This window comes from Fundulus heteroclitus, chromosome 18 (assembly GCF_011125445.2).
Source record: "Fundulus heteroclitus isolate FHET01 chromosome 18, MU-UCD_Fhet_4.1, whole genome shotgun sequence".
In the NCBI taxonomy this organism is placed as follows: domain Eukaryota; kingdom Metazoa; phylum Chordata; class Actinopteri; order Cyprinodontiformes; family Fundulidae; genus Fundulus; species Fundulus heteroclitus.
Window position 1 is genome coordinate 8,248,331 of NC_046378.1, and position 20,258 is coordinate 8,268,588.

Sequence of the window (20,258 nt, forward strand, 5' to 3'; positions counted from 1 at the left end):
GCCCTAAGGTTGTTGTTGCGCAATCATTCTTCCCTGGAAAAAGTGCAGTTGATTGAAATAATTGAAATCCCAAAGAATAACATGACAAATGTGCTGATAATGACCAGATACAAACAAATGTTTTGACGGTGCATCTAGGACAAAAAAAAAAAAAGAACTTTTAATTTCCAATGACAGTGAGATTCAGGGAGACATTTCATACCAGCTGTTTGTAATATTTTGCCTGGCCGACTTCTGTATGTGTCAAGCAACATACTAATCTCAACAAAATAAACTGATTTAGTGTCACTTGCTGTTAACTTTCCTTTTCCTATTATTAAAGTGGGGTTTATAAAAAGGAGAGCTTGAATAAAGTAAAAATACACATCTGGCACAAAATACAACATTTTATTGTAGAATAAATTCTCAGTGGCACATTACATAACCAAATATACATATACGTTATTTAGACATCTCTTAAATTAATATATTTTCCTTCAATAATTTTACTTTAAGTAATCAGCATATTATTTTATTTTTACATGACATCAATGCAAAAGAAGTTAATATAATAAATTAAGCATGTCAGCAGAGGAAGAAGGCGGCAGGGCGTTTTTGGGCAACACCGCTACAAACTAAACGATAAACAGAACTTCTTGCTTCTTCTGTCCCTTCTCTCCTTACACGAGGTAATCAGTGGCCCATCCTGTGCCAAGATTTTGTGCTAGTCTAGGCATTTTAAAAAGGTACTTTTCAAGTAACTGTGTTAAGCACAACTTCCCAGGATGTTAAATATCAGCGACAGATGACGTTTACAACGTGGGGAAAACGACTTTTATCCACTAAGTCATCTTCAACTTCAACAATGATTTCCTTCGCGGTAAATTATGATGTTCCAGCAAAGGCCTTCGAGTTTGCTCACGCTAAAAACACAGATGTGAATGTTGAAGTCTTTGCCCCTAATGCTAACGAGTGTGTTGCTAGCTGAAGATCACAGAAGGCTTATGGCCTCCGTTGTGCTTGTGAGAAACTAGCTGTTGGCTTCGAAACCATAGCTATCATGGCATAAAAACACCAGAAGACAAGACTGAAATTCACATTCAAAGTGTTTCTTCAAAAGGTGATTCAAAGGTCCGGTGGAACACCGTTTTTAAGTCAGCTATCGCGTCGGGAAACGTCTCGGCTCCAAAGAGCTGTCTATGCTAAAAAACCCAAAAAAGAAAGCACCACTGAACATGTGTGCTGATACGCTGAGCCAGCGAGCTTCAATAGGAGGTACATGGAGGTGAAATGTCTTAAAGTAAGTGCAATGTCTTTTTCCCCCTAAGCCAGGGGGATCCGAAGTGTGTCCCTCAGTGCCACATGTGGGCCCTGATTTGGTTTCTGTCCCTGACTGCAACTTAAGAATGTCAGTCAAGGCAGATGGAGATCTTGTTCTAAATTTGGGGCAAGATTATTTTGGGCAAAATGAAATCTAGTTACGTCGGAAAATGTTAGGTACGACAAAAAGTATTCGTCCTTTAACTACCGGGTTTTTGGGGAATCGTTAGTTTCATGGTATATAAGGCCATATCTATCCAGTGACTTTTCTATCCAGTGAAAAACTTTTGTTGAACCCAAATCTGCTTTTGATAAATTAGTTTTAACTTGGCTGAATACAGCGAGCATTTCTTTTTTTAAAAGGAGCAATAAGCGAAATGTCATTATTTTAGATAGAACTAAAAAATAGGGATGTGAAGAACTAAAGGTATCTTTTTAGATGGAATAAGGTACGAAGTCACACACCATCTCTCTGTATTTTTCTCCAGTCTCTTGTTTACAAAGCTGAGCTGGCCGCGCGTGCATAGCCCTCCCTCTCCATAAAATGCCACCGCTGCAATCACCTCAAGACCACCAGGGCCCAATATTACCACAAAAAACAACGGCCTTTGGCAAAGAAGTTATCAGATATGGAAAGTGGTAAAACAAGGATTGACGTTGACTTTGTGTTCCAAGGTGGAGAGCATTTTGAGTGCAGAAGCAGCTCCAGATTGACTCGGAGCTAGCTTTTCTCCTCCGGACAGGTGAGTAACAGCATGAAGTCAGATGTATGTTTTTGTCGGTGTTACAGTATTCATAGACTTGTGTTGCTGTGGGGATTTGATTCAATGTAATGCTACATGTGGGTTAATTGTTGGAATTTGATCAGCAATGGGCCAGGCGTTACTGTTTTGTGAGGTGAATAGCCGGTAGCCCAGCTAACTGTTAGCTGCTAACACAGTTAGCGTAGCTTAATAGAGCCGGATGGGCCAGTGAGCTAACCACTGTGATCTTCTTGTACATTCAGGGCATTCTCTTTTTGACAAAAAAATTAAAACAGATAACTGGTCTGGTGCTTTGATTTCGGAGGTAGGGAGGGGCGTGGCTTGCCACACATCTTGTTTTGGTCTACAGACGGTGCTCAACAGCGCACCTAGTGGTGAAACTTCGCTTATTGGTCCTTTAAAGAAATCTTTTTGCTGAGAGGACACGTCTTTCAATCAAGCCCAAAAGGATTTGCAAACAAGCTGCCTTTCTTTTTACAAGGCAAACATGCAAAACCCTTTTTAATGTTTTGTACGATTTACCCATCCCTTTCGTTTAAAAAAAATAAAAAATCGGACTCCTTTTGACTTGATTATGGCCCACATGACAAAACGTTTGGACACCACTGGCCTAAGCATATATGGGTATGGTTTGGCCTCCCACCTGCTGTGATGTAACAAGATCCAGGGACCTCTCATCCTCTCACACGGTGAGAGACTGAACGCACGAGCAGAGAGAAAAAAAAAAAAGGCTTCGGAGAGATTGTAAGGCGCAGCTTTGGCTAAAATAAGCTTGTGGCTAAAATGTGCTGGCAGTGTCTCCTACTGTGTCTAAACCGGGCTTCAGGGGTCGCCCCTACAGATATAGAAATGCTCTGCTGGGAGACATCTTTATAGTGCTGAGGACACAATGCGGCAGCGAACAAGGTTACAAAAAGCGTCTCCAAAAATCACAGCCGTTGCCTCAAAAAAAAGAAAAAAAAAAAGAAATAATATTTATAAAGAAGAAGTTCAGGCCCCACAACTCCAGTGCTGCCGCCTGCAAGGCTATGCTACCGTAAGTGGACTGTACATTAGGTGTTTGCGTGGTTCTTTTCCCTAAGCAAATGAGGAACTGTTTTGCAGACGTACCATTGAAGGGTAAAGGTAAAAGGAACATCCCGCTGTCTGTAGTTCTTTCCACAAAGTGCTTGACAATTGGCTGGGTGAGGACTAACAGTTCGGCCATAAACTTGTACATTTGTATGAAAAGATGGTGTCTAAGAAAAAGCTGAGGCGCAGTCTGCAGCCCGGGCCTACAATCACAGTTTGACAGCCATGCCGAGACCTTCAAGTGATAGGAACGGTAAAGAGTTACGCTGCAGCTAGATGGGAGCGGCTAAAAGCTGCCGCTTCTCTTCACTGCCACTCACAGTTATACCAGTACGCTTATAGTGTGCGGGGTCTCCGCTGCAGCTCCAGTCAGAGCAGCCTTTTGCTCATGGTTAGAAGGAAAGGCTGTACACATGTTTTTCTTTTTTTTTTCTTTTCAGGGGATTGTTGGGATTTCCTCGACTTCCTCAGTCTTGCGCCGCGGCTTCTTTGTGAAAGTCTGCTGCTTTTCCCTTCCACAAATCTACTCAGACTGAAAGAGAGAAGAGAACAAGAGCAAGAGAGAGAGTCACTTTTCAGTGCACTGAAAACAGCAGTTTTATTGTAAATTTTCTGTTAGAAATTTGAAAAGCATTTTGATAAACCCAAATTACTAGCAGAGGGGGACCAGTTTGAGACTTACAGCTGTGGACGAGTGGCTCATTTTGTCAAAGCGAAACTTCAAGTTTGACCTGGGTGATGTTTTACCTTTTCCATCTGCAGAATATAAAGGAAGGTGGTGGGATTAAACCAAACTAAGCAAACAAACAAAACGCTTCCTTTTCAAACCCGCTCCTCTGGTTGTTATGTCCCAGTGTGCATTTTTACCTGTGGGGCTGCGACACATGATGACAGGCGTACCCGAACCCTGGCTGTCAATGCTGAGGGCCGGGCTGAAGGCAGATGAGGATGTGATGGACAGATGGCTGGCCTACGAGAAAAGAGCAAAAACATAAAAAGAAATAATGTTGCGAAGGACAGCAACTGAAGAGCCTCCAGCTGAAGCCGACTGCCCACAGGCAAAGTGAGAGTTGCTGAAGTTTCAGCGGGAAGTGTTGCTGAAAGCTGAGTTAAAATGACTGTTTGCTCGGAAAAGGCAATTATCACTTGACTGATATTTTAGTGAAATACTCCGATCTAATGATAAAATCTGAAATTACAGCTTTCAGATTGCTGCGAATCTTAACTGTTCTGTCAATCTTAACAGTTCTGTCATTTAGAATCAGTTAAACTTTATCCGCTCTGAAAGCAAATTATTTATTGAGTTAAACTTCAAAAGGGGAGTTCAACTGCGCAGGTTAGATGGAGTAAAAGGAGCATTTAAAATATCTTTTCTCGTTTGTAAACCATTGCAAAAAAGCAGCACGCATATTGTCTAAAATGCAAATGAACCTTTTCAGGTGAATAGTAAAGGTGATCCAGGACCTCTGAAGAGCCCCAGCAGCTTACTGGACTCTTCACTTTGCAGTATTCTCCGTTTATTGGGACTGGACTGCATCGCGGAACGTTCTGGGTCTGAATCTGCTGTGTCTGGCATATTTTATCCAGCTAAGCAGACTGAGAGGAGCTAGAATATTAAATTCAAGGGGATTTTTCTATGAGAGACGTTTCCATTACAACCCATAATTCTGGCTAAAGACACAGTTTCACCACTGTATCTTTAGAAAGCAAATAACTGTGCGCACATACTAGAATATTATTATACAAAAACTTTAAACTTAACAAAATGTAGCAAAGACAATCCATCTGGCGTATTGGAAAGCGTGGACTTTTATCCCTCTTAAGGCGATTTGTTACACCTGCTGGATTAAACTCTGCAAATTTTAGCTTCCGTTTTAAAGTCCAGTGTTAAGAGCAGGAATAATTCACAGAGGAAAGTACACCAAGTGGTGTCATCTGAACCAAGGCAAACGAGAAGATTCCCATTAATTCTAATTATATGCTGACAACCCCACTATTATACACTTCTTAGCAATTATTTCAACTGTTTCGGCCTTAAAAGCTTTTCCCACACCAATTAACCTCCTACTTTTTTTTTTCATTTCATTTCTCCAAAGTTTTTTTTTAAATTTAATTCTCTTCCTTGTGTTTTTTCTGAATACACGTGTCCGAAATCGAACGTTCGACCCACCGTCTCCAGCTCCTCCAGAGCTTCTGTTTCCCCCGTGGTGCTGCTGAAGCTGCTGGTGCTGGACGAGGAGCGAGAGATGTTGGGCCTGCAGGTGCCGCCGCCGCTGCTCTCCTTGTGCTTAATGAATGGCCTGCTGATGGGAGAGCCACAGGGGAACAAACGTGTGGTTGAGATAATAGTCACATGTAGCTAATTCCAGAGCACAGCTATGAAGCGCTAGCTTCCAGGTGACCTTTCTTTGTTGGGGCAGATCTCAGGTGAGCTGGGGTTGGATGACGTCTCTGATCTCCCTTCTTGGGAATGCGGACAGATCTCTGCTGGTTTATGGTCGCTGCAGACAGAATATGAAATCATGATCTGCTCACAAACCCCGAAACTGCTCGACCCTCTGCACATTTTCTCACATAGGTTGCAACCGCAAAATGTGCATTGTTTGAGGATATTATGTGACAACCAAACACAAAATACTCTAAAGTGAAAGAAAAAGGACACGTTTTTTTTTTTTTACTTCTTAGACTAATACTAGACATTGCCCAGAACCCCCAGCCCCCACTGTGAAACATGGTGGTTGCAGCGTCATGCTGAGGGGGTGCATTTCTTCCAGTAGGTGATAGGAGCTGCTGATAGGATGATAAAAACAGGATCGACCTACAATAAAACTCATCAGAAGATGAAGACGCCTTGATGGAGGTGTACCTCCCAGCAGGACGATTTACCCAAAGAAATACGGCCAGAACGTCAATAGCATAGTTCAGATGGAAAAGTATTTATGCGTCCAAATGGATCAAAGTCCAAAGCTAATTCCAACTAAATCATCTGTTGCAAAATTGATGTTCCCAGACGCTCCCCAATCAATCGGTCTCTACAGGCAGAAAAACTGCACGGTCCAAAAGATTTCCAGCTGTGATTGCAGTAAAAGGTGGTTCCAACTTAGGAAGACACAAAGGCCCACTACACTTTCCAGAATTTTACTTGTAAAAAAGAAAATATAATAATAATAATAATAATAATTTCACTTTATAGCTACTTTTTTCACATTAATACCCTCAGAGGCACTGTAGATAGTGGATGACATCAACCAGGAAACGTAGAGACGTTCAAGAAACCCAGAACGGAACTGACCTGCGTGTGTGTTTGTCTGACGGGGTGTCGGTGCTGGAGTGGAGACGTGGGAAGAGGCCAGAGCGCCGCTTCACTGGGCTCTTCAGAGGAGACTTGGCTGACAGAACGGGAGGCTGAGGATCACAGATCACCGTTTACCACTTTTCATTCAAAAGTGACGCTTCAGCGCCGCTCTAAATCAAAACGATCGTAAAACGTGGAAACTCCTTCAAAACCCACAATCTGACAACGAAAAGCTCTGCAGGTTTTCACGTGTAAGGCGACAAAGAAAGCTCTGTTAGTCACATGGCAGCAGTTGGATTTCTTTCCCCTTATCTCTCGCGCCAAACTCATTAGTTTACTTACAGTGAAGGTGCTCTTTGTGCATTCACTGGTGCTCTGCGGCAGCCCCCCTCCGCTGAGGCTGGCAGGGACCCCGCCTTCCACCCCAGGGCTCCTGTGACGGTGAGAACCCACCACGGTCTCCATGGAGTGGCTCCTGACACGCATGGCCCTCTGGAGAGGGGCAAAAAGGACCAAGCAGCCGATTAGTGACTCGGGGAGAAGAGGTGGAAGAGCAAAGAGAAACAAGCAGAGGGAAACTGGTAGATCAGAGGCGTTAACAGAGAAAGATGTGGAGAGACAAAAAGGGTATGACTGGAAAACAGAAAAATGACATTTCAGTCAATTAGACGCATTCTGTGTGTAATTACACATGGGAACCACCAGAGGGCAGCATTCTCCATGCGAGAAGTAATCAGTAGCAGCCAGAAATATGCGTTTTTAATAGTTTTATAGTTAATTTCATAGATAATTCCCTATTCTCTTACCTAATCCTGTAATTTACTGAAACGTTAAGATTTCAAACTATTATTTTCTGTCTATTGTCCTCCTGAGAATTGTCTAATTTAAAAAAATAAAATAAATAGAAAGCACAAAGACAAACAACACCTCACAGGATTGGTTTTATTGTTATATTGTAATCTTCTCATTCATTTACAGCGTTACAGAGAGGTGATAAAGTGCCAGCGCAATGAAAACAACGAGAACAGCCCCCCCAGGGACCGTCTGCAGAAACTGCAGAGCAGCTGTCCACAATCCCTGCAAAAAAAAAAGAAGCAAAGTAAGAGAGGCAAATCGTCGCAGCGTTCACACATTTTTGTCCTCCCCACATCCGTCTGGTCCCATTAACATCAGCTAATCTACGGGAGTGAACGAAAGAAGATGGAGGCAGAAAAGGGCAGAGAGGAAGAAGAGTAGAGGAGGGGGAGAAACCCCAAGCAGGAACACTTCAGGGTGTTGCCTTCACACTCAGAAGTAGACACTTCTGCTCCGCCACATACTCTACATTCTCTGTCTAGGGTCTTTGAGAAGCACCAACAGCAGCACCGACTGTGATAACAATAGCTTCGCACCTCAGGCCGTGTTGCAGACCTGTGACATTTATATGACCTGCAGGTGTAATGATGGTGACCCCAGACAAACAAAAAAAATAAAAAATGTCACAGAGCTGAGAAAAGATCGCCTTTGGCCTGGGTTTTTATGTTCACCTTGAACGACTCGAGCAGCCCCCCGTGTCCGCCGTTCTCCAGCTTGTCCTCCTCCCCCACCTGCCCGAGCCCCAGCACGGCGTGGCTCTGTCTGTGCAGCTCGTCGTGCAGGTTGTCCAGCAGGGCGGCTCGTGTGCGTCCCTGCAGCGAGGTAGGCCGCACGAAAAAAAAAAAAAAAGGGCAGTTTAGGAAAGGCTCTGCGGCGAAGGCACGCCGTGGTGTCTGAGTCTGTGCGTCACCTCCAGTTTGGCAAATTTGTCCGATTTGCAGCAGGCGTTTTCAGCGTTGATCAGCTTCGTTAGCAGGAATTCACGGAACTCGGGACCCTGATTGAGAAGGTGGCAGAAAAAAACAAAAACAAGAAAAAAACAGAGAGACGAGGTAAATCTTGAGGGGGGAGGAATGAAGAAAGGTGACCTTTATTAGTGCAACTCGATTTGGTCTTGTGTTTTGGCAAGTGTCTGAAGCATAAAAATCAACCGTTTTTCTTGAATGCAACGTCATTTTAGTGAGAATGTTCAGAGGTGCATTTTAGTTCACGTCTTTTTCTCTAACAAATAAACTAACAATTAATACAAATTAGAGTTTTTATGTAAATTGCCATTTATATAAAAAACATATAAATGCAATAAGACATGAAGAAGAAATACTAACAACATCCAAAAAAAAATCTTTGGTTAGTTGAGTAATTGAAAACTTCTGTATATAGTTGATTCCCTTTTAATCAAAATCTATTCATCCATTCAGACCCAGACATCCTTCTCCAATGCAGTGGTGTTGTTATATAGTCCCTCCAATAAAGATGTTTAAACCTCGACTGACTCCCTCCAATGAGGAGGAACAACGGCTCTGCTGTGGGCTCCCGGGTTCTTCGCCCTATCCGGGAGGCTGTGAGCCCCCACACCCCCTGGTGGAAGCTCCTATCAGCTGCTTGTATCCCGGATTGCATCCTTTTGGTAATGATCCATATCTCACAGCCGCCGGTGAAGGTCAGAACTAAGACAGGCCATTAAATCAAGAGCTAAGCTTTTTTTGGCTCAGTCAATCTGTCTGACCATCTTCCGCCTCATCGTACCATTACCCTTGAACAAGACGCCAGGATGCTAAACCGTGTCTTCCTAAGGCAGAGCCTAACCCTCCTGGAGCCTGGTGGTCAAAGCTTGGCTCCTGGCGCTCCACCCAAACCACCTACTGTGAGAAAGGGACAGATAAGGAAGTGTGAGCTGGGAGGCAGGCGAAGGTATGGACCCGGATCAAGATTGGGCTCTATACGAGGTGGAATGTCACAGTTTTGTTGAGAAATAAGATCATAACAAAATCCAGTTCTTTCCTACATTTCTCGTCCAACCTCATTTTTATCTAAAAGACCTTTGTAAAATCAGTTTTAAGAACCACCTACTTCTCCCTAATTAGTGTGACTTAAAGAGACAGCCGAGGCCGTTTAAGTTAAAGGCTAAACAGCAGAGAGCTCAGATCAAAGCAGACTCCTGTGTTTCTAAAGCTCCCTAAAGCTCAAATATCGTGGCTCAAACTAAAGCTCATCTTCAAACTGTCGCTCCGCCTCACTTGAACACGAACGTCTTCTGTTACTTATGCTGCACATTGCAGACGGCTCCGTTATGCACACCCAGTCCACAAACCCGCCTCATAACAACCCCACAAAATGACATCGTACCCTAAAATCTTTGAGTTCTGTCTGGAGGATTACTCTCCTGAATGCTCACCCTTCTAACTAGCTGTCAACATGACTTACCAGGCAGGAATCCTCCCTGTTTTACCACGGTCAGGTCACTCCATTTAGAAAAGGAGTCCTTTAAGTCTAATCAGTCCACAGAAGTGGCTCCACTGTGCCAGGGACCATAAAGGCGCGCAGAGCTGCAGCCCAGTATTCTCTTTCTAGTGTTACTTTGTTCCGGGTTTCTAACAGAGCACTTTAATGGTGCCCTAAAGACAGAAAACACTGAGAGATGCATGGCTGGCAGTGGCAGACAAGACAAAAGTGTCTGGTGTAACTAATGTTTCTAATTTCCGGTATGTCCCTAAGACTTTATGGAAGTGAAAAAAACCCACTGATGGTGTTGACATCGTGATCTATTTTACCCCTCACCTTCTTGAAGACGGCTGGGTTCGGCAGCGGGGGCCCAAAGGAAGGAACGTCTTCCCTCGCCGTAACCGACACCTGATGGGCACGAATGTAGAACGGTCACAGAGACAGCAGAGCAATGCAGCGTTGACTGATCGCTGACAATCACACAACAATGAAAAATAAAATCCTAGGGAGGGGGGTGGGGGGAATAAGGAACACAGATTTGCCCCTTCCATAAGTTTTAAGGTGAAAACTAGCAGCCAGGTCCTGCAGGAAAAAAGGACCAGATCTCAGATGCTACAGGCTAAAAGTTAGTATTTACGATGCTTAGAAAAGAAGATTAAAGCCTCTTCTCTCTAAATCCAATGTGAAACAATGACTAGGTGTGAAGCACAGTGGTGAAGGGGTGATGGTTTGGACTTGTTTTGCGACCACAGGACCCAGGCAGCTCAGAGCTACCGAGTCGACAATGTGATGCTGTGCTATCTTTCTAATGTGTGGTGTTTATTTAAAGGTGTTTGACTGGGGAATGTTGGGTGTGTAGGTGGTGAAGGCTTTGGTGAGCTCCGCCCTTCTTTTGTTTGACTACTAGGCTTGTAATACGACTTGATCACCTCTCTGATTCCTGTACAAACGTTTCAGGTGGTTTAGAACGGCTTTCCTTAATGCTGCGCTCACCGTTGGCTCTGGAGGAGACGCAGATGGCGTCTTTGCTAGTTTTGGACCATTAAAGCTGAAACCGATCCGTGAGCTCCAGCTCTGCGCTGCATCTTCTAAGCTGGATGTGAAGAACCTTATTCAGGTACTGTTTAGTGGATCATGCACAGAAAACCCTGATTTCACTGACCGTCAGCTCCCCTGTGTCCCAAGTATTCTTGGGCAATCTGTCAGCTTGGCTGAAACTGGGTCACCAGCAAGACAACACAGCAGCAAATGCATCGCAGAACAGGTAAAAAAAAAAAAAAAAAAAAGAATCAAGGGGTTGCAATGGCCCAGTCAAAGTCTGAACATTAACCCTTCACGAGTTCAGTGAGAGCGTAATATTGCTGGAGGGGGTTCTACGAGCTCTACGATCAGGGGGTGCGATTAGTTCCCCCCCGTGGTTGCGGTCCTCTAACAGCTGTATGCGAGTCAGTAAAAGCTGTTAACTAAACCCGCGTCAACTCAAAGGCGCACCTTGTAGGTGGTGTGGTCCGTGCAGGGGTTCTCGGCCTGCACCAGGATGTAAGCGTGCAGGAAGTTGGAGGCGATCATGTCCGGAACAAACGGTGTGGACTCTTCCTGGAAGACCGCCGCCACAATGTCGTTTCCAATGTGTCTTTTCCTTTGGAGCTGAGGAGAGCAGGGCGCAGCAGAAAGTCCATTTTTGGCTTACCCTTTAACTTGGGATGGTTTTACTTCCCATCCAACGCACTTTTTTTTTTTTTAATAGAACAGACAAATATATTGACATTTATGACTGAAAACATCTTAACCGAGCTGTTAAAAGTAGCCAGAATTAAAAACACCGTTGCAGCCCTGTACCTGCTGCACGTCTCCCTCGGTGAAGGGAAGCTTCGTCGACACATGGAACATAATCTCTCGGTGTCTGAAGACGGTGTAGACGGATTCAGATCCCGTCTGTCCGTGAGACACGTCCAGCCCGCCGCGGAACCTGCAACGGCATCAGAGCCGGTCACTTGTGACTCTAACTTCATAAATGTTGTTCTTAAACGGATCGTTCAGATTATCCAACGTCGGGTTCTGTTAATATTTTCAAAGCGGTTCTCCATCTCGCAGGGATCCAGATTAGCCGGCTGCGGTGAGCCCAGGAGGAGCTAAGATAAACGTGGAGCTCTTCCTCCCCAAACCAACCCCAACATCGAAAAGGTCACAGAGTTTTATGCAAATGCTGTTTTATGAACCTTTTAAACAGTCGTGACATTTCCATGTTATTTACACTGAAAACAGAGGTGGGAAGCGGTACGCCACCAATGCTGTTCCTGTGTGAAACCTGGGCAGAAAATAGAGATCCGATCAGAGCAATTAATTAAAAGAAGGGTAAGGGATTCAAATAATCAATAAAACAGCAGTCACGTTTACCTCTATCACCTTTATACTTGTTTGCCTTTTCATAAACACTTTTATATCAGGTGGTTAGTCTGACTGGAAACTGTTTTAAACACATTTTACCTAAGCACTGCAAACAAAGCAGTGGGTTAGATGTTCCTAAAATAGCGTTTGCACAAACTGCTAAAACGGTTCTGAGACTGGAGTTGAATTAATGCGGAAGCCGTCTGCCTTGGTCCCGGCCCCTCTCGGGTTAAACATTACCCCGTGCCTCCGGGGGCCAGCTAATACTTGATTATCTACAACAGGTAAGATATTAACTGTTTACAATGTTTCAAGAGAACCCCGCCTTAGAAAAAAACCCTGCGCCGTGCCTTTAATGAGCTGTCAACCGTTTCTATTATGCCAGCCTGTTTTCTTGTCTCCCTGACCCCCGAGACTTCAGAAAGGAAAGTGTAAGAGTAAACCGAGGCCCGGCAAGAAAAAGGGTTCATAAAGGATCCAAAGCTCTGATTACATGTCCAAGCGGCATTTTGTTCCTCGGATCTGTTTCTCTAAGCACTTTTTGCCGCTTTGAATGCTGAGTCTGAAGCAGCGGGACAAGGTTACAGTAATTAAACCCTGCTGTTCGCTTCCCCTAAAACGCACTCGCGTATTTTTCTTTCCTTTCCTCGTTCGGCCCTTTCTCTCTCTCTCCCGACCCTCACGATTATTTGTTGCAGTGGCGTCAGTTTTACTCTCCTCCTCCTGTTGAATCAGACTGGCATCCAGCTCTTACCCTTTAAAATCCTGCAGCTCAATGTTGTCTCCCAGGATGCTGAGGAACTCTTTGAAAGCGGGCGTCTCCTCGTTGTTCCCAAACAGCTCTTCCTCTGATGTCTGACGGGGAGTCAAAAAGGGAGATGAAGCCATATGCCGTATGTTCAGACGGTTGTTTCAGTGGTAAAAATAATAATAAAAAATAAATAAAAATAAAAAAAATTGCTCACCTGTCCGAATTTCTGGTAAACGACTCCAAATTTAAACGTGTTGTTCACCTCATGCTCGTCATAAGCCACTATCAGCTGGGATGCCTGTATAAGGATGGAAAAGAAAAAAAAAAAAAAGATGTCCGTGTAGTTTTTCTCTCAACTTGTTACCCACTTTCTGCTGGCTGAAGCCATTAGGCAAACATATTTTCCTCTGCCTCAGCGTGTCTCCGGGGCAGTTTTACTGGGTCCATGTTACATAAGGGCCAATATGTGACAAACTGTAGTGGCCCCCAGTGAGGGCGGTGGTCCTAAAGGCCTGTGTGTTGCATACGGAGACACAGATGGCTTATTTTCCTTCCCTAAGGCACAGGCTGATAGCACGCTCCATCACTGGGCACACAGTGGGAGCAGCAGATCCTTCAGTTCAACTCTAGAAAGTTGATTTATCATCACTTGTTACCTAAATACTAAGCGTACTACAAAAGGGGAGCTGGGGAGGAAAAGGCGTAGTGGTGAAATGTGAAACAGCTAGATATTTTTTATGGTAATGGTTCAGATGGTAGCTACTGGAAAGTTAATAAAGTGCTGGAGTTGGCGGGAATAAAGCTACAATAAATCATCTGAATATAAATATACACATAAACCTGTCAGGAAATAAGTTAAACGGACAAGCCTTTAATGGAGGTGAATGCTGCGGTTAGGAGGACCGACTCACCCGAGGGTAGAGGACTGGGTTGAACTTCAGTCCTGTGGCGTCGTCACACAGCAGCTGAAACAAAGACGGACGGCTTCAAATATAACTGGGACTGAGAAATGTATGCCGCCTTTAAAGTAGCCGGCAGTGAACCTGCATTAACATATCGTCATGGTGCCATTGATTGAGGATGATTTTATATTCAGAAGCAAACATAACACTTAACTATTCAGTCTGGCTTGTAGATTAACGTTTAGAATCATTAATATAATCATTATTATTATTACTATTATTATTATTATTATTATTATTATTACTACTGATCATCTATTTTCTGCAACTTGAACAAGTTTTATATTCTTCATGTAGCAGATCTTTTCTCTTTTTTTTGTATTTATTGATTATGATTAATGGTACAGAGGAGGATGCTTGATAAGATGGAAAACATAATGCACACCCCTGAGCATCCGCTTCACCAGACTGTACAATCAGCTTAATATCTTAAGTCAGAGGCTTCAATACATGTGCTGTGATACAGACTGCTACAGGAGACCTTTCACTGCCCAGAGTTACTACAACATTTAATTTGCTTTTAGGATTAATAAAGTATTTTCAAATTGAACCTTAAAGTTCTGTGAGTGGTTGCAAATCCTCCAGTCCTTCCATCTTCAATATATTTGAAATAACAATTGTTACATTACTGTTAATTTTGCAGGCTGGGTTTTCTTTTGTTTTTCCAAACGTCTACAAAACGTCCAGTGTTACACTCATTGGGACGAAAGGTGCCCTGCAAATAGAGAGTGATCAACTGATTGATTGATTGATTGGATTAAACAAAGTAGCTGCATCTGGCAGCCTACCTGTTTTCGTTATTGAATTTATAGAAAAAATAAAAAAATTAATCTTTGGGGTTCTTATTTTATTCTTATATATTCTTATTTTTATTTAATTGAGTCTCCTTATTTTGTTGGTTTGTGTTCATAATTTGTTCTGATATAGTCTCCTTATTAATAAATATCGTATCCTTTCTTATATTACAGCATTTTTTTGAATGAAAAACAGTTAAAGCTATTTAGATTATAGGAAAATAAGACAAATACAACTATATTGTAAAATTACAATATGCACATTAGTGATTTTGTAGTGTGGTTAATGACAAAAATAACATAAACATTAAAAAACTGGGTGTTTACCTTTGCAATCTGAGGCACACTGGGCAGCTGACTGATCCCAGCTAAAGAGATCCTGTCATGAACCGTTTTGGTCCGAGATCTACAAAAAAACAACAACAAAGCAGAAGAATCGGAGGTCAGATTACAGCGCTGGTCAAGAATGAGTTCAGTGAAAAGCATTTCTGAACTTTGCAAGCTTTAGATGAGAGTGAATTTAAACACAGTCCCCCTGATGAGTTTGATCTCAGCAACTCGACTGGATCACTGACTCCAAATCTAGATGTCGTTCTAAAGGCGTTGTCACGGGAAGCTTTCACGAGGAGATTAACACCTGTCCAAACCCAGTCAGTGGACAAGCAAAAACTAAAGAAATAGTATTCCTTTCTCTGGGCTATTGAAAATGACCGACAAATCAAGTAAACACCTTCAACAATGGATTTATATTGACTGGTTCTAGCTGCCTGATTCAGTGAAGCTGGACGAGGACTCAGACAAACGCAGAATTGATCCAGTAAGCTGAGAAATACTTTCCTATAGCGGGCTGCATGACAATTATTTACAGTTATTTGTATTTATATTATGAGTGACAGCATGGCAGAAATTGTCCGTGTTTACGTCCCACAAGCAGATTCAGAAAAGCGCGAATACGAAGTCGAGGGTTTCTCTCACCTGAGCATGATGCGCAGGAACTCCTGGCTTTGGGCCTCCTCGTGTTTCAGAGACATGATGAGGTTGCCTATGCTGCTGGCCGTGCAGTAGTAGTTCATGTGCTCCTGCGGACATCAAAAAGTAGGAAGAGACGTTTAAGGTCAAAGACAACAACAGACCCTGCCCCGCTAAACACACAGTGCTGCTGACATTTTCCCGCAGGCACGGCGCGCTCACCTTGCCGAGGAAGTGCTTGCGGTAGGCTCGGGCTGTGCTGTTGCACTCCAGGCGGTAGCTGTGCGCCCCGCCGGGGCTCATGCCCTCGTCCCCGTCCTCCTCCTCACAGAAACTGGACTCAGAGGAGGAAGGGGTTCCTGCTGGTGCCTCCGCATCTTCGATCCAGTAGCCGCCAAACTGGGGCAGGATCACCTGGGGGTATGGGCCACCTTTCTCGAGGACCTGCAACGTGGGGACAGGTTAAAGAGGAGAAAGTTACAATGGAATGAAATAAATACTCAAGCGACACGGCCGTAATGCCTTGCAAAACTATTCACACCCTTTGACACTTCCCACATTTTGACATAAAAAACACACTTAATTGCTTTTTAATTGGAGTTCATGAATAGACTAAAACAAAGCAACACATCAATGTGACTTTAAGGCAAAACGAGCGGTTGGTTTTCATTCTTTCTACAAATAAACATGGAGGTTAATGACAAGAATTTACTCTCATGTGCCGAAATAAACCTGTTTGCCTCCAAATGTCCTGATTAGTAAATAGATTGCACCTGCGTCTAATTTGATTTCAGCCAAATGCAGGTGTTCGAGGTAGGCGTGTGAAGTTCTGTAAAGCAACTTTAGCTGGCACACAGCATCATGAGGACCGGAGAACACGGCAATATATGTCAGGAATAGAGTTGTGGATACTTTCTAAGCAGGCTTAGGTTATAAAACAATATACTGAGCTTTGAGCATTAAACAGGGCTCTGTGATGTGCATGGGGCGACTTCAAAACTACCAAGACATGGCCGTCCACCTTTCCCGACTATCTGGGAAAGGAGAGCACGGAGCGGAGAGGCAGCCAAGAGGCCCTGGGTGACTCTGGAGCAGCTGCAGAGATCCGCAGCTCCTCCTGGAGAGTGCGTGGGCGTGATGATTATCAGTTGTGCACTACCCACATCTGGTGATTAGAGCAAATCTATTGATGAAATAAAGCAATGGCAGCTCTCTTTGGAAATTCACCACAAGCCACGGTGAGGACAGAGCAAGCGCGTGGAAGTGGCTGCTCTGGTCCTGGCATGCGGTGTGTGCAGGAACCGAAACAGGACCGATAACTAACCCTGCACGTCGCCCCGATGCCAACATCCCCACGCCGAAACATCATGCTTCTCCTTTGCATGGATAGAAAGGTTGCCGAGAGCGTACGGGAAGACAAATGGAGATGCATTCTTGGAATGAAATAATTTCGGGGCCAAAAAAGACCTGAAACTGGGGCTAGAGGCTCAGCTTCTTTAGCTTCGTGTTGGTCGATCACGTAACATCCGCATAAAACACACGCTGACGTTTGCAGTTGTAACGCCGGCAAAATGTGGAAGAGTTTAAGGGTTAGGAATACTTTTGCAAGCCGCTGTGGAGATAAGAGAAGCACAAAGCGAGCCTTGAACGCTGCATCTGTGCTGCAAAGCACCTCTGGCTGAAGGGCTGCATGTCGGAAAAGGTGTAAATGTGCGTTTGAGAAATGACTCACATCTTCAATCCGTGGGTAGGGGATATAGTCATCCTGTAACAGAGAAGACATGCACATTATTATTTTTTTTTAAATCATCATTATTATAAAGAACTGATTCAGCTTGTGAAGCGCACAGGTTTTTTGCCACGGCGATGAAGTTTGCAAGCACAGCCACAAACAGGCACGCAACAGTGACACGGATCACAACGGCAAAACGGACTTTCAAGCAATGATGCAACGAGCTGACATACCCAATCGTTAGCAACAAAAGAAATAAATCAGCGAGGGGCGTGTCACCCCGTTAATGACGCCGCAGCTATTTTGATTCGACAACACCTGAGGTCAAGAGCTGTTTAGCGCCTTCGGCAATGCGCGACTCCGCCGTATGACCTCTAAACACCATCGACGTCCGGCGGGCCCCCCTTGAGAATGCAGGGCTACGGACAGACGGCCATTTATATTCTGCAGCAGCAGGAGCCGGGCTGCTGGGAGGCCACGGAGGATCAATTGACAGCTGGAGCTCATTCAGCTGGTAATCAATCGGATCAGGGGGTTATTGATTCTACGTTTTAAAAAAGCTCGGAGAAAAATCTGAAGAAATGCACGCAGGGGAGCTCAGACAGATGAGATAAAGAACAAGCACAGCCAAGCAGGGGGGGGGGGGGCAACAGGAGAGCAGAAGACGGATGAGCGGAGGCCACAATGAAATAAACTAATGAGATCCACAGAGAAGACATGACCAAGTGTCCGGTCGGTCACACCTTCCATTTTTTGGTGTCTTCAGCTTTGGGGACCTTATTAGAGTCCAGTCGCAGCATGAGGGTGGAAAAACACAAAGGTCAGGAAGAAAGTGCCGTACATTTAAAAGGTGCCAGAAGCACAGTGTTCTTGTTTGCAGACCTCACTTTCTCTGCTGCCAGATGACAGCTGAGTGACTCATATTTGCTGATATGCTCTCTTGCACACACACACACACACACACACACACACACACACACACACACACACACACACACACACACACACACACACACACACACACACAGACCCACAGGTAATATATACACTTAGTCATCCTCTCTTCAAATCAGACTGAAAGCTGCTTTTTAGCTCTCATTTGGGCCAAGATGAAGGCTAAAGTACTTTGTAGAAAACATTGTGATATAATGTGCACATAATAAACAATCTACTAATGGAAGACACACACACACACACACACACACACACACACATACATATATATATATATATATATATATATATATATATATATATATATAGGAAAATAAAAAACTAGGAAAATATAGGAAAATAAAAAACTATTGCGAGATCTCGCAATAGTTTTTTTTCCCTCCATGTCCCATGTTGGCCATGGCTCCGTAATATACATATATATATATATATATATATATATATATATATATATATATATATATATATATATATATATATAAAATGCTATTTTTTACTTTACCTTGTGTAAGAAGGGCATGGTATCACGTTTTTGGAACATTTTAAACAGCAGTGCATGTAAATGTTATAATGAAAAGGATATGATAAAATCCACAATTTATCATTCTGCTACTGCTAAATTTAGCCACAGTTTTTAAGTTTTTATTGTGCTGAACAATGTTCCCTTTTATGGGATTGCTATTTAAAAAGTAACACAATCGGAAGCTGATATTAACCTATCTACCATGATATTAAGACTATAGTTTTAATATCTTGGTAGATAGGTGGATGTGGTTTTAAACTTGTGAGCTATTGCCGCACTGATCTGTTTTCTTCTTCTAATCTTCTGCTGTGATGCTAGCTGCCACCTGGTGGGAAGGATGAATGCCTACATGTCTTTGCAGATTCCCAATCGTCCGCATCATGGCAATCACAACCAGCCAGCCGAAGTGAAGTGATGAGTGCACCACAGAACAGAAAAAGTCGACAGCGAGTGCTGAGTATTCAATGACGAATGGACCAGTCAAAGCCCGAAGGTCTTAGTTGCCTAGAAACCAACGCTGTTTCCACAGAATACATCAGCCTTCGGTTTTCCACTGAGCCTTCAATTCAAATTAAATTCAAAAATACTTTATTATTGTCACAGGGAATTTAAATTCTGGTGTAACTCGTGTTATGGGGTTCCTTCAATGAGTTGCCATAGATACTGATGGCTGCAGACGAAAGACAACAGACTTCTAGAAGACCTGCAGCGTCTTACTGCAGCTTCCTCAGGAAGTACAGTCTGCTCCGTCCCTTCTTATAGACGGTTTCACTAGCTCTCTGTCGGCCAGCTGACCGGCAGCATGCAGCAACAGATTGGACAGCTCTGATTACTTGGCTGCTTTCTCTGGCGTCTAATCAAAATCAAAAAACAAACTGTGTTAAGAAAATGTCTCGTCTTTTAAAAACGTAACTTTTCTTGAAATACTTCGGCACATCTTGATCCTGGTAGGCATGTATTGCTGACACAGACACTCCAGACAAGTGTCTCTTCTTTCTAGGTCTAGTTTGTCTGTGTTTCTGTCTGCTTGAGGGTGAATTAGTGGGGCAGCTGATATTAGAGCAGTGGCAACAATGTGAGACTGATCTCAGAGATGCTACTAAGAGGCTGCGATTTTCAGGCCAGTCATGAACACTGAGATAGAAGAAGAAGACAAAGGAATAAGAAGGAGGTGAAAGGGGGGGAAGGGAGAATGTAAAGGTGTAAATGCAGGGGAAAATATAATTATCAGCTACATTTACAGACTGTCAATTGTCGGTACTGTTTGTTAGATTCTTTATGGTGTGCATTGTTGACAATGTGATCACTGCATGGACAACAGTTTTGAATATCAATAGTAAATGAACAAGTTTGACAAAAAAAAGTTGTAAGAAAGGTTTTTACTGAACGTCCAGCAGCGTTTTAACTTTTAGATCTGTAGCCTCCAGGTAATATTAACATCCACGTCAACAAATTTACA

At 43.5% G+C, this 20,258-nt stretch overlaps 1 protein-coding gene across 16 annotated transcripts in view; it reads right to left on the reverse strand.

Annotated features, from left to right (window-relative positions):
• Positions 1–3,556: 3,556 nt before the first annotated feature.
• Positions 3,557–20,258, reverse strand: part of rap1gap2a (RAP1 GTPase activating protein 2a) — a 123,327-nt gene continuing 106,625 nt past the window's right edge. For 8 of the 16 annotated variants that reach the window (XM_036149436.1, XM_021308757.2, XM_036149431.1 and 5 more), the window contains 20 exons: positions 18,066–18,098; positions 17,323–17,355; positions 15,813–16,034; positions 15,597–15,700; positions 14,949–15,027; positions 13,777–13,830; positions 13,080–13,163; positions 12,869–12,969; positions 11,566–11,695; positions 11,218–11,373; positions 10,063–10,134; positions 8,195–8,281; positions 7,956–8,096; positions 6,772–6,921; positions 6,427–6,539; positions 5,537–5,635; positions 5,305–5,437; positions 4,002–4,104; positions 3,817–3,890; positions 3,557–3,666 (listed from right to left, as the gene is read on the reverse strand). In XM_036149436.1, the coding sequence (XP_036005329.1) occupies positions 3,658–3,666; positions 3,817–3,890; positions 4,002–4,104; positions 5,305–5,437; positions 5,537–5,635; positions 6,427–6,539; positions 6,772–6,921; positions 7,956–8,096; positions 8,195–8,281; positions 10,063–10,134; positions 11,218–11,373; positions 11,566–11,695; positions 12,869–12,969; positions 13,080–13,163; positions 13,777–13,830; positions 14,949–15,027; positions 15,597–15,700; positions 15,813–16,034; positions 17,323–17,355; positions 18,066–18,098 (1,977 nt within the window). In that variant the 3' untranslated portion in view covers positions 3,557–3,657. Of the gene's footprint in view, positions 3,667–3,816; positions 3,891–4,001; positions 4,105–5,304; positions 5,438–5,536; positions 5,636–6,426; positions 6,540–6,771; positions 6,922–7,357; positions 7,507–7,955; positions 8,097–8,194; positions 8,282–10,062; positions 10,135–11,217; positions 11,374–11,565; positions 11,696–12,868; positions 12,970–13,079; positions 13,164–13,776; positions 13,831–14,948; positions 15,028–15,596; positions 15,701–15,812; positions 16,035–17,322; positions 17,356–18,065; positions 18,099–20,258 lie in introns of those variants that run through there. The other 8 variants (XM_036149437.1, XM_036149433.1, XM_021308762.2 and 5 more) reach the window with 4 other exon arrangements.